At 41.1% G+C, this 13364-nt stretch overlaps 2 protein-coding genes across 2 annotated transcripts; both read right to left on the bottom strand.

The window, feature by feature from the left end:
- Positions 1–1390: 1390 nt before the first annotated feature.
- On the bottom strand, positions 1391–3598 carry LOC124214339 (jerky protein homolog-like). Its single transcript, XM_046616604.1, has 3 exons — positions 3094–3598; positions 1687–2637; positions 1391–1560 (listed from the first exon to the last, which is right to left on the bottom strand). Exons 1-3 carry the CDS (start codon positions 3596–3598, stop codon positions 1391–1393), a joined length of 1626 nt encoding a protein of 541 aa, XP_046472560.1.
- Positions 3599–5306: 1708 nt separating this feature from the next.
- On the bottom strand, positions 5307–9377 carry LOC138190599 (uncharacterized). The gene is made up of 2 exons (XM_069134346.1): positions 8739–9377; positions 5307–8027 (listed from the first exon to the last, which is right to left on the bottom strand). The coding sequence occupies exons 1-2, from the start codon at positions 9375–9377 to the stop codon at positions 5307–5309; spliced, it is 3360 nt and encodes a 1119-aa protein (XP_068990447.1).
- Positions 9378–13364: the final 3987 nt, after the last annotated feature.

Genomic DNA, 13364 nt, shown 5'->3' with positions numbered 1-13364 from the left:
CACCTAAACCACACAGCAAACCCGAACAGTACATACTGGAATCAGCCAGCAATGGCAATGAAAACAATACAAACATGGAACATAAAATACTCAGGAAACACAAACGAAGACATAGACGAATTTTTACAAAATCTCCGCGACTACCAAACGGGTTATGAAATACACGATACACAATTAATCAACAACCTCAGCCCGATACTCGAAGGTGACGCAAAAAACTGGTACAGATTAAATAGAGGCAAATGGCGAACACTGGAAGAATTCGAAAGAGACATTACACACGCATTTCAAGACATACTACATAGGGACAGACTGGAACAAAAAATCAAAAACTACGTACAAGGACCAACACAAGAAATTACACAATTCCTAATACAATTTAGAACACTACTATCACAACTAAAACCACCATACCACCCACAAACACAATTAGACTTGGCATACAGAAACATGAAAATAGAATACAAGGCATACATAAAACCATACGACTTCGCGAACTTCGACCAACTGGAAATAGCCGCGAAAGAATGGGAAGCAAACATCGAATGGGAAAACACAAGACAAACAATATTAAATAACTACACACACCCACGAGAAACCTACACACACCAAACACACCACACACAATACATCCCATACAAGTACGCACAAACACAACCCCGCCCAGCATTACTCGCAACACCAAATATACCACCGGCACTCACAGACAACATACGACGAAACCAAACAAACCAAAACACGCAACAGACTCGATACCCCGCAATCACGTATAACTCACCACACTACACTCCGCAACAAACACAAACACCCCGGTTTGCAACCCGGACACTTCAGATGGCAATGCACACAGGTACAGAACCAGGGAAACGAGTAAGGGTTGACCCAGCAAGGGTGGAGGGCAGCCCCACAAACAACACAAACACACCCGAGACAGTAGCACCTACAACAGATAACAACAGAACGGAAAGTAGATTTCACATCAGAATCGAAATACACGGTCACGAATTAAACGCATTAATAGACACAGGCGCGACACACTCATACCTAGGCGCAGAAGTACAGTCCGACCTCCAAATAAGAAACCCGGCAATAAGAAACTTTCCCCAGTTCCTCACTCGAGCGCTTCCCCCACTCCGACTTGAACTCCGAGCTCGAGATTTTTGTGCGCGAAACCTCTGGTTAAGAAACCAGCCCGAAAGGGAATATTTTGGCGAAATAGAGTGAACGCTGTGGTGTCAATTGATGTGTGGATGCGTACGTGAGTATGTGTGTGTGCGTGTGTGAATGTAACACAAAATTTAAAAGTTTATTTGAATCTTTTTGTATTTATTTGACAGATATGTGGGCGTTGACAAGATTTCATGGAACATAAAAACAGAGAGTAGGGCATTTAAAGATTTTCATATAAAACAGCAAAAGATTCCGAGACGTAATGAGAATCGTTTTCGTCCTGTTGAGTATCATTTTGTTCCACAACGCACTCAGCTGACGGTCGAATATTTTCGAGGCAGTCGAACTCTTCCATCGAAGATGAACCCTCAGAAATATCGACTGTTTCTTCTTTTAGATTAATGAGATAAAATAATATGGACATAAAATAAAAATTTTATACTCACTAGACGATGGCATAACGAGCATAGCTCATGGCCAATTTTAAAGAAGAAACAAAAAAAAATAATACGTTACGTTTTTCGGTTTTTTGAATCCAATTTGATACCGTTGTTGCGTCTACGTCTTCATATCCGTCGACTTTTTTCATGAGATTCAATAGCTCGATTACGTCTCGATCGTCTGCAGTTAGCGATTTAACGGTGACGTCAGTGCCCACAGACATATCGAGATTATCGATAATAAAAGAGTCCTCGTCCGTTTGAGTCGACGCATCTCTGATTTCTTTGGGCCATAAGTTTTTCCAGCATTTCTGGATCGTTGTGGGTTTGACCTTTTTCCATGCATCAGCAATCCAGAAAATCACTTTGTGCACGTCAATTGTCTTCAAAAACTCGATCAGCGTCACGTTTTCATTTTGAGCCTCAACGATTGCATTAACGAGGTTAATCTCGTAATGTAATTTGACGGTTTGGATAATGCCTTGGTCCATAGGCTGAATCAGAGAGGTGACATTTGGCGGAAAAAAATTTACTTCGATGTCGTTAATTTTTACGTATCGATGAGATCGACAATTGTCGACGAGAAGTACTGCCGTCTTTGGTAAGTTCTTGGAGTTGAGAAAACTTTCAACTTTTGGAACAAAAACATCTGTGAACCATTCCTCAAAAATCTCTTTATTTATCCACGCGTTTGTCTGACTGCAGTACCAAACTGGCAATTCATCCTTATTCACGTTCCTCAGACAGCGTGGATTTTTTGATTTTCCAATCAAGATTAGAGGCAACATGAAAGAGCCATCGGCATTAGAACACGTGGCTATAGTAACCCGTTCCAACTGTTTTTTCCCACCAGCAGCTTGTGCCTGATCAGCTGCAACAAATGTCCTCTTGGGGGTACTTTTATACACTAGCCCACTCTCGTCCATATTGAAAACTTGGGACCTTTCAAGTTTTTTTCTAGCCACCATTTCAGCAAATTCTGCTTTATACATATTAGCTGCTTCCACATCGGCTGATAGTTTCTCCCCTTAAAAGTCCATAAGACAAATATCATCATTTATTGGACAATTTTATTTAACTATTTACTAGTTTTTTTGATCATTTATTTAAAAAATAATTCTATTTTTGTTTACAACGGAAGCCGGAGCAAAGAGAGTAAAAGAAAGTTCAGAATCAAGTAAAAAGCTAAATTAAGTAAAAAGTAGAATAATGAAAATTCCATTTTGAATAACCCGAAAAACAATCATAAAATGAAACATATGAACCTCACAAAGGCCAGGTTTCTAATCTAAATACAAGAGTCGCAATTTTTTGCGATACATTTCGAGTAAAACACAAAGATATCCCTTAATTACGAGGAAAACGGAGGAAATAAGGCAAAAGAGTGTTTTTACTAACACAAAACTATACATATTTTGTTAGGTGCTCCGATCTTTTTCCTCCCCTATATTTCCAATCACCTGTGACCTGTGATAATACTTACCGGTGATTTGTAAATTTTTAATGTGGGTTCGTCTCTTCCATTTCTCTAGCCACCCGTGGATTGCTTTGAAATTTTCTGGTCCGCCGATTCGAGAGTTTATCACGAGAGCTTGTCGGCATAGCATTGGTCCAGAAACTGCAATGCCTTTGCAACGACAATCAGAAAGCCACGTGAATAATTCGGCATCAAGTTCATTTTTTTCTGAAACTTTTTTCAATGTTTTCGAATGGCTCGTTTTGGCGGCATTCTTTATTATCTCCTCATTGGATCTCCATTTGCTGAGAACACTTTTATTCAAGCCGTATTTCGCACAGAGTTCTCGAGAGTTCAGGGTTTTACACTCTTCCAAAATTTTCTTCTTTTCTTCAAACGTATATCGATTACGTTTGGTCACAGCAACCTCTTTGTTTAAATTGATATCACTTTGTGGCGGAGATTCCGTAACATTCTCTTCGACTCGTACACTGCAGTCTGATCTCTTACGCTTTTTCAGCGTTTCGGTCATTTTAAGACAGTATATGATCGAAATTCAGACGTGAAACAAAGATTCGCTAGATAAATGTCCACGCGCAGTCAAAAAAATTTTTGCATGAGCGATGGGAATAACAAGTAGGAACTTGCTCGAGCGTGTTTCCTATTAAGAGGATCGCATGCGGAAAAGAGTGAGAGAGACGGACAGTGACACTGAGCGCGGAGCGGGCGCCAGGTGGGGGTAGGCGATATATACGAAAAACTCTTCCCCTTGGGGGCTTTTGGTTTCTTATTGGGAGGTTGGACTGTAATACAAATACTACACAACACAGACACACCAATAGACGACACGCCTGACAGAACAGCTACAATGGGAAACGGAACACAGGGGACGATAGAAGGAGCAGTAACACTCCCAATACGCCTCGGCAACATAACAAAAAAAATTAATTTCGGATTAATATCAAACTTAGGCTCGCAATGTATCATTGGGAACAGCGGCTTAATGAGATTTGGAATACAAATAAATTATGGAAAAAACACATGGTCACTTATAGACGACCCACAGACACACTACCACATGCAAGCTAGACCACAAGAACTACCAACACCACTCAAAGAATACATACAAATACATCAAACACGAGAAACACGACACCAATCAACACAAACACACACAAAACAAGCAAAAGCAGCAGAAAAATTAGAAGCAACGAAACAACAAACGAAACCGAAAACAACAGAAAGACACGAAAACACAGAAAAAACAACCATAAAACAAAAACCACTAACCCCAACACTACCCAGCACAAAGACACCACCGGAAAACACCCCCCCAAAAGACAACCCACAGAACACACAAATCACAAATCAAAAAATCATACCCACAAACGCACAAACAGACGACACACAAACCGACAAAGAAACCGAACCACAGATATGCGCAGGAATACAAGAACTCACACAATCACAACACACACAACTACAGACGACAATACAGCAGAAAATCTCAACACTACCAGGCCAACTCGACCTAACACACCTAATCAAACACAAAATAGACACACAAGGACACGCACCCATAAAACAAAGATATTATATGGTATCACCAAAAATTAGAGAAGCCATCCACACAGAAATAGACAAAATGCTGAGAGAAGACGTGATAGAACCATCAGAAAGTGAATGGTCGAGCCCAATTGTCATGATAAAAAAGCCAAATGTTTTTGCACCTTTTCGTTATGCTCCGATGAACGTATTAGGGTCTGTATTTCCTGGATTTCGTTTTTAGCCCCAACAAAGTTTGTGCCATTGTCTGAGTACATAGAATTACAGCGGCCGCGTCTGGCAGTAAAACGTCGTAGTGCGGCAATAAAGGCATCGGTGGTAAGATCGCTCACTAATTCTATGTGAACTGCCTTTGTGGCTAAACACGTGAAGACAGCTATGTAGGCCTTGACCTTGTTTTGATTGCGTACACGTTTTTCTTTGATGAAGAATGGACCGCAATAATCTACGCCTGAATGAATAAATGGTCTAGCTTCTGATACCCGGACGTTTGGCAGTTGACCCATTTTGTAATTAATTGGACGAGGATTCAGTTTGGCACAGGTCACACAGTGTTGGATTACGTTGCTTATTTGTCGTCGTCCATCGATGATCCAGTAGTTTTTTCGGAGGTTGTACAGGGTAGCCTGAGTACCTGCATGGAGGCCCGAGATGTGTTCCTTCCGGATGATGAGTTATGTGATCTTGTGGTTTTTTGGTAAAATTATGGGATGCTTCTGATTATACGAAAGAGATGAATGATTTAAACGACCGCCGACTCTTATGACTCCGTCTTCATCAATCCCAGGGTCTAAAGGTGTTAGACAACTCCTTGAATTAATTGGACGACCTCGTTGCAGATCGTGTAGCTCAGATGCGAAGCAGATTCTTTGGATCCATGCGATAATCCGTAAAGTAGCTGTTCTTAGTTCTTCTACTATGAGCGGACCTGTTCTTCGGTTTTTAAATCGCAGACAATAAGCGGTGACTCTTTGTAGTTCAGTAAATGTACTGTATCGTTCAAGCATCGAGTCTCCTCCGGCGGTGATAAGGCAGGTTGCATTACGTAATTCTGGAATTTCCTGTGCTACGTTCAGTGTAATCGACGGCCATTGGGTTTCGTCCTCTGTCAGCCAGGCTGGACCGTGCATCCAAAGACTGTTTTTTGTAAATTCGGTCGGTAATTGTCCGCAAGATAAAGCATCGGCGGGATTGTCCTTTGTTCGGACGTGTCTCCATTCTACCGACTTCGCTCGTGATTGGATGCTTGCAACTCGATTTGCCACGAAGGTTTTTAATACATGTGGAGATGTATTTAACCAGTTCAACGTAATTGACGAGTCTGACCAGAATATTGTTTTACTGATCGGTACCGAGAAAGTTGATTTGATATTCTCGTACAAATCTACGAGTAATTGCGCTGCGCATAATTCGAGTCTTGGTATAGTTTGTACCGTTTTTATGGGGGCCACTTTTGATTTGGCACAGAACAAGGATACCTGGGTGTTACCATTGTCTGATCGGAGATAAATACAGGCTCCATAAGCCTTTTCTGAAGCGTCACAAAAACCATGTACTTGGATATCCTTCGCATTTTTATGAAGAAGGTTTCGATGAAATGATAATTGGTTAAGCAGGTTGAGTTGCCCTGCGAACTCGGTCCATTTGGTATGAAGCCATGTAGGAATGGATTCGTCCCAATCGAGTTTCATTCGCCAAAGTTCTTGCATTATCAGCTTAGCATGAACAATGACTGGATTTACCAATCCTAAGGGATCGAAGATTCGCGCAGTTTCGGAGAAGATTGTCCTTTTTGTAAAGCGCGATGAAAGGTTTATAGGTTTGACAGTGTATATCAAATTATCTGTTTCGGAGTTCCAATATACGCCCAGAGTTTTGAGATTCGGATCATCACCGGCTAGAAGTTGTAGATTTACTTTGGTTGCGGGCAAGCCTTCTAACACACGTATGTCCTTCGAAGCGCATTGGCGTAAGTTGAAGCCTCCTCGTTTCAGTAGAGCGACAACTTCGTTCCTGAAGTTAATAGTTTCTTCGATTGTTGGTGCACCTGTTAGCAGATCATCGACATACAGAGCATTTTTTAAGGCCTGGGATGCTGCTGGAAAGTCCTGACCTTCGTCTTCAACTAGTTGAGCTATGGTTCTTATCGCGAGAAATGGGGCTGACGTGAGTCCGAACGTCACAGTGTTGTGCTCGAACGTAGCGATTGAACCGTCGTTTTCCTTCCATAGAATTCGTAGATATTTCCTATCCTCCGGTCGAACAAGACATTGCCTATACATTTTCTCGATGTCTCCTGTTAAGACGTAATTGTGAAGTCGAAAACGTAGGATTAAGGTAAGAAGATCGTCTTGAATAGTTGGTCCAGTCATGAGACATTCGTTCAGCGATATCCCTGTGGTTGATTTAGCGGAACCGTCAAACACTACTCGTACCTTCGTGGTTTGACTGGTTTCCTTGATGACAGCGTGGTGTGGGAGATAAAATCCTTCTTCGTCGTTAGATGGTACCCTTGTCATGTGTCCGAGATTTATATACTCTTCAATGACCTCGGTATATTGCTGTTTGAAATGAGCGTCCTTAGCGAAGCGTCGTTCGAGAGTTTGGAGACGTCGAAGAGCGAGATCTTTGGATAATCCGAGCTGGTTTTTCTTTTCGTTGAAAGGTAGGGCTACGACGTAACGTCCGCTAGGATTGCGAGATACATGTTTTGTGAAATGATCTTCACACGATTGTTCTTCTGCTGAGAGATATTTGGTGGTGGGGCCTTCTTCCAGCTCCCAGAACCTGCTCATATCCTCCTGTAGTTTCAACGTGTTGCAAGTAGCGCTGCTTGTTTGCTGATCGATTATTGTATGGGAAGAGATATTACCCACGATGACCCAACCAAGTAAGGTTTTTTGTAGATACAGATCTGGGTCCTGAGTTGATAAGAGACGGATTGTCCCGATTGAGAGCGTGGCCATAGAGGGACCTGCGCTCAACAAGATCTGTAGTGGAGCTGGTTTGTCAAAATCAGGATCAGCCATCCGAATGTTTTTTGGGATCACTATAGAGGAGCAATCGACATGTTCTGGAGGCGTGAGTGAGCTAATTTGGGGAACAATGAAGAAGTCGAGTTTCTTCTTGTATCCGGTAATCCGAGATTGGATTGTGGCTTGGAATACGTAGTGAGAAATAGTTGACATACCATCTACAGCGCCGATGGGAACGGAGCATGTCCCTTTCGGCAAGTTGAGTTCGTTTGCTAAGGTTTCAGTGATGAGATTAATCGACGAAGCTGTGTCGAGAACGGCTCTACACGATATGAGTCGTTCAGAGTTATCTAACACAAGAATTTTCGCAGTTGCAATCAATTGATCGGCGACTGTGTTAGATGATGATGCAGAGCTGGGCTGCGGAGTTCGTGATACTTCGGTTTCTGAAGCTAGTCATGCTGATGTTTCGTTAGATTTCGTAGCTGGCTTAGTTTCATGTAACAAAGAGTGATGTCTCTTGTTACAAGTTTGGCAATTTCGCGCTGACAAACAGGTTTTTGCCGAATGTTGCCTTCCTAGACAATTCATGCAGAGTTCCGCCTTCGATACAGCTTGGATCCGCTCTTGAGTTGTCATTTTTTGAAAGTTCTCGCAACCATAAACTTTATGAGATTGGTTGCATATGGGGCACGTTGGGTTAGTTAAAGAAGCGTTCGTCGTTGTAACAAAACTTTGACCGCGGAGGTGCGTTCCCTGTCGTTCGCGATACGCCGTACCTGGCTTAGAGTTTCGCGAGTTTATGGCCCTTGGGTTCGAGGTTGTGGTCTTTGGCGCGGTCCAAGTATGTTCTGAACAATTCGCTCGCGCTTCAAGGAAATCGAGTAAATCGGTGTGTGATTGAACTTCGTTAGTTTTTATCGATAGCTCCCATTTTGTCATTAACGATACGTTGATTTTTGACCGAATGAGATGAATTATGGGGATGCTCCACGTCTTTACGGATTGACCCTTATTTTCGATTGCTCGGAGATGTTGTCGAAAGGCATCCACTAATTCTTCTAACGATCCGGATGATTCCTTTGCGACACGTGGAAATTCGCTAAGAGCATTCCAGTGTCTTTCAATTACCTGCCGTTTCCGATCATATTTTTTGTTCAGCATTGTTAGGGCATCCTCGTAATTTCGTCCGGTTGTTTCTAATGATTCTATGGTTTTGAGAGCTCTTCCTTTAAGTGCAGATCGTAAATATTGAAATTTTTGAACTAGAGTTAGATCTTTGTTCTCGTGAATGAGCGCGGTAAACATGTCGTAAAAGGGCGCCCAGTCTTCATGATTTTCGTCGAAGTTGCTTAGTTGGATTTGTGGTAACCTCACCGGAATATTTGAAGAACTGGGTACTGAGATGCTTGCTTGAGGATCTGATACCGTCGTGGTAGACGAGGTGTCGCGTTGCAAGTTCGGCAATATATTGCTAACCTTCGCGATGATGTGATAATATCTATCTTCCATGTGTAAACCTTCATCCTGTTCTACATCTGTAGGATTAATTCCTTCTATTTTTTCTTGTATGGGTACAAATTTGTTCCAACGTTCTTGAAGAGTTTGGAATTGTTTATTGAGATACACGCGATCCGATTCACTTGTTCCTGTTTCTTCGACGAGCATTTCTTCAAAGTGCGTAAGTCGACGTTTCATTAGACCTCGCGATTGATGCAATTCTACGAGTTCACTTGCTCGATCTCCACTAGAGCCTTGCGTTTCTGGCATTTTGTACGGAGTATTTGACAGTTGCGTGGTAATTTAGGAAGAAAAGGGAGACGATTGGTGATTTGATAAATTAACGAGCTTACCGATTGTTGAGGTTTGCGTGGCTGCTACGTTGAGTGACGATGAATTACCGTTGTTGTGGGTGATTTTCCGACGTGGACTTTTTTATGGCAATAGTTCTTGGATAACAATGATACTTCGTTGAAAAAGTCGTTAGTTTCTGTAGTTATCCGGCTCGAAGGACCAAAATGTTTGCGCTCGGCATCGATGGCGGTAAGAAATTTTTTACCAACGAGGGTTGTAAATCCTCGTCAAACCAATCGGGAAAGATTTTCGATGCACTGGCTTCCTTGAGACAATCGGGTTTGACTCAAAGATGATTCAATGTTGTAAGGTTTAGTCAACAAATAGATTTATTAACAGACTTGAAATAATTTGTTTACACTGTTGAGTTCGGTTGTATAAGATTCACGCGGGGTAGTGAGAAGAAGTTGTGGCAGTAGAGTAAGTTGGTCTTCTCTTCGCGTTGGTCGAAACGAATCTGATCTTAAAGGTAGGTTTTAAAAATTAGCTAAGTTCCGATGGCCAAAAAACTACTGGAAGGGGTAGGATTGTCCCTTGAGAGAAGGGATGAATTTTGCTTGGGAGTGGGAGTGAGCACGTGAGCCAGAAGCAGGAACGTACATTCCCAATGTGCGATGCACGTGCGGGCGTTTTAGGATACATGTCATAAAAAAAAAACAAGGAACGAAAAGTGAAGATTAGAGGATTGGTAGGTAGGCAAAGGTATTTACGAGTAGAAAGTGGAGAATTTGTCGAGATTGCAAGACTGGCTGCCGGATGTGGCAGACCGGCGTAAGGAGTATCCTTTTTTGCAAATCAGTCGACGCAATTCGTCCATAAGGGATGGGAACTTCCAGCAGTTGAATAGTTTATGACCTTAAAACGTGACTAAAATGTCCACGCAGAGATTAGGATTAAAGACTGTAAAACGTGAAAAAGAATGCCGCTAATTTACAGCGCGGATTCAACACCAAATAACACATATCGCTTCTGTTTAGACTTCAGAAAAGTAAACTCAGTATCAAAAAAAGACGCATACCCACTACCATACATGACAGCAATATTAGACAAACTACGGACAGCACAGTACATATCAAAAATCGACTTAAGCCAAGCATACTTCCAAATACCACTTGACGAAGACAGCAAACACATAACAGCCTTTACAGTCCCGGAAATGGGCTTATTTCAATTTAAAAGAATGCCATACGAACTGACAGGCGCACCGGCGACATTCCAAAGACTACTAGACAGATTCATAGGCCCAGAATTCGAACCATATGCATTCGCATACTTAGACGACATAATAATAGTAACACAAACATTTGACGAACACTTACAAAGACTAGAACAAATACTCAAAAGAATTACAGACGCGGGACTAACAATCAACCCAGAGAAGTGCGAATTCGGATACGCACAAGTAAAATATCTCGGATACATCGTAGACAGACACGGACTACACATAGACCCCGACAAAACACAACCCATAGAAAGCTACCCAAGCCCAAAAACAATAAAACAATTACGGAGACTGATTGGCATAGCATCATGGTATAGACGCTTCATACCTAACTTCGCACACATTACAGAACCACTAACACGACTACTGAAAAAAGACCAGAAATGGCACTGGGGAGAAGAACAAGAAAACGCAATGAACACAATCAAACACGCACTCACATCACCACCCACACTCGCATGCCCAGACTACACACAAACATTCACACTACAAACAGACGCTAGCGGAACAGGGATAGGTGCCGTACTAACACAATCTCTCGATTGCTCTATTAACTTGGAACCCGCCGATGACCAAATGAGATCAAAATTTGCTCAACATATTGTGCTCGTTTTGTGCTGTTTTGTACCGCAAAAAAAAAGTTTTGTACTATTAGTATTCTCAAAATATGCAAGAAATTAGGAGCGGGTTCCAACTTAATGTTGAGTTAGAACCCGCAAGGTTGGAAGACACTCAACATTATGTACTTGTTTTGTGCTATTTTGTGCCACCCAAATAACGTTTTGTACCCTCGTCATTACCGAGATATATGCCTCCGACGAGGTATGCAAACGGCCCAACGAGTTCGGGTGGTACGGAACTTGAAGCATTCGTTTTGTGCTATTTTGTGCCACCCAAATGACGTTTTGTACCCTCGTCATTAACGAGATATATGCCTCCGACGAGGTATGCAAACGGCCCAACGAGTTCGGGTGGTACGTAACTTGAGGCATTTGTTTTGTGCTACTTTGTGCCTCCCAAATAACGTTTTGTACCCTCGTCATTACCGAGATATATGCCTCCGACGAGGTATGCAAACGGCCCAACGAGTTCGGGTGGTACGGAACTTGAGGCATTCGTTTTGTTCTACTTTGTGCCACCCAAATAACGCTTTGTATCCTCGTCATTAGCGAGACATATGATGTAATTACTTCACGCCAATGCATAAACGGAGCCCGCAGACCTGTATGAATTGTTTCATTTTTCTTCGGGTATGTGTCGCAAAGATCAAGCTTTGTGCTAAAAAAGGCGGAAAAAGACGAAAAGAGGCGAGATGTCAACCCCCAGAATCGAACTGTCACAACTCAGAAAGACCTCGTTTCTTCAAAACTGCCATAAATATATCCACCATCAAATGAAACCGACCAATGAATACCGCAGATTGATCATGACAATGTCTGTTGATGGTAATATGATGATATAATGTATAATGATCAATGTTGCCAACCATATTTTGTTCACTCGATAAATCTGAGTTTAGGCCTCTACACCGACGGCAAGGTAATGGTTATCGTAGAGGTTTTTTTTTGTTTTTACTTGAATTTTTTTTGTTTTTTTTTTGTTTTTTTTTGCAATTTAAAATTTTTTTTTATTTTTTTTATGTATTTTTTCAATTTGTTTTTCATCATTTTTTTATTATTATTTTCTCTGATCATTTTTTATTATTGTTTTTTTTTCTAATCTGTTTTTCAATCTTTTTTCTTATTTATTTTAATTATAATTTTTTTTTTTAAGTTCCGAATTTTCCCAAAATTATATTCGTTTTTTTTTTACGGTATCGTAATTTTTTTAAGATATTTTTTTTTCTTGCAACAAAAATGTACTTTCAGTTTGTGTCCTTTAGAAAATATTTTTTTAGTATTCTGTATGTAATATAATGTGGAAGATGATACGTACTTTACCTGATCAATTCAGTCGGTACATGTATATGTATGTATAATGTTGAATACGAAGTCGAATACTGATAATATTAATATAGTTGAAATAATAATAATATTAAAATACAGTGAATCTGTTACCTTTTATGGTGTTGAGTTTTTTGCAGTTCGATTTCTCTCGAACTCTTACATCTATTACTTTATGCTCACCATCGGGTCTGTGTGCATTTTTCATGTTATTGTTTGTACGTTGTCGCATTTATTTCGGTACGTTGTATTGTGCATAACATATTTATTGACTCATAAACATTGTTCAAGGCCTCGTGTGGTGTGAAGATTTTACGTGTCTTGGATGTGTCCTCACACTCGTATTCATCAGATTTTTAGTTCAATCACTTTAGGCATTCCTTCAGTGTTGAATTTAAATCTCCATTTTTTTTCACTGTCTCGTTTCGCTTTTGATATAACAGCTCAGTGTAGATTTTAGCTCCTCATATGGTGTAGACGATTGCATGACAAAGGACGTTTGCATTTTGATTACAAGAAGATTTTTTAGTCTCCAGGTCGTTGTATCTTTCCCAAGTACCGTCATGACGTCTGCAAAGGGCGATGTAATGCCCGACAGCCCCGAGAGGCATAGAAGCCTCATCTTCGTATTGATGGCCTGGTAGAAACTGTATTACACCTCTCAAAAAGAATAACGTACTTTGAATTTCTATGTGATGCGGTATGCTAGACAATTGCAGCACGCCTTCTACAAGTAGA

The sequence above is a fragment of the Neodiprion pinetum genome, chromosome 3 (genome assembly GCF_021155775.2).
Source record: "Neodiprion pinetum isolate iyNeoPine1 chromosome 3, iyNeoPine1.2, whole genome shotgun sequence".
Lineage (NCBI taxonomy): Eukaryota > Metazoa > Arthropoda > Insecta > Hymenoptera > Diprionidae > Neodiprion > Neodiprion pinetum.
The sequence above is the reverse complement of the archived record's forward strand: the minus strand, read 5'-3'. Positions and strand labels throughout refer to the sequence as shown.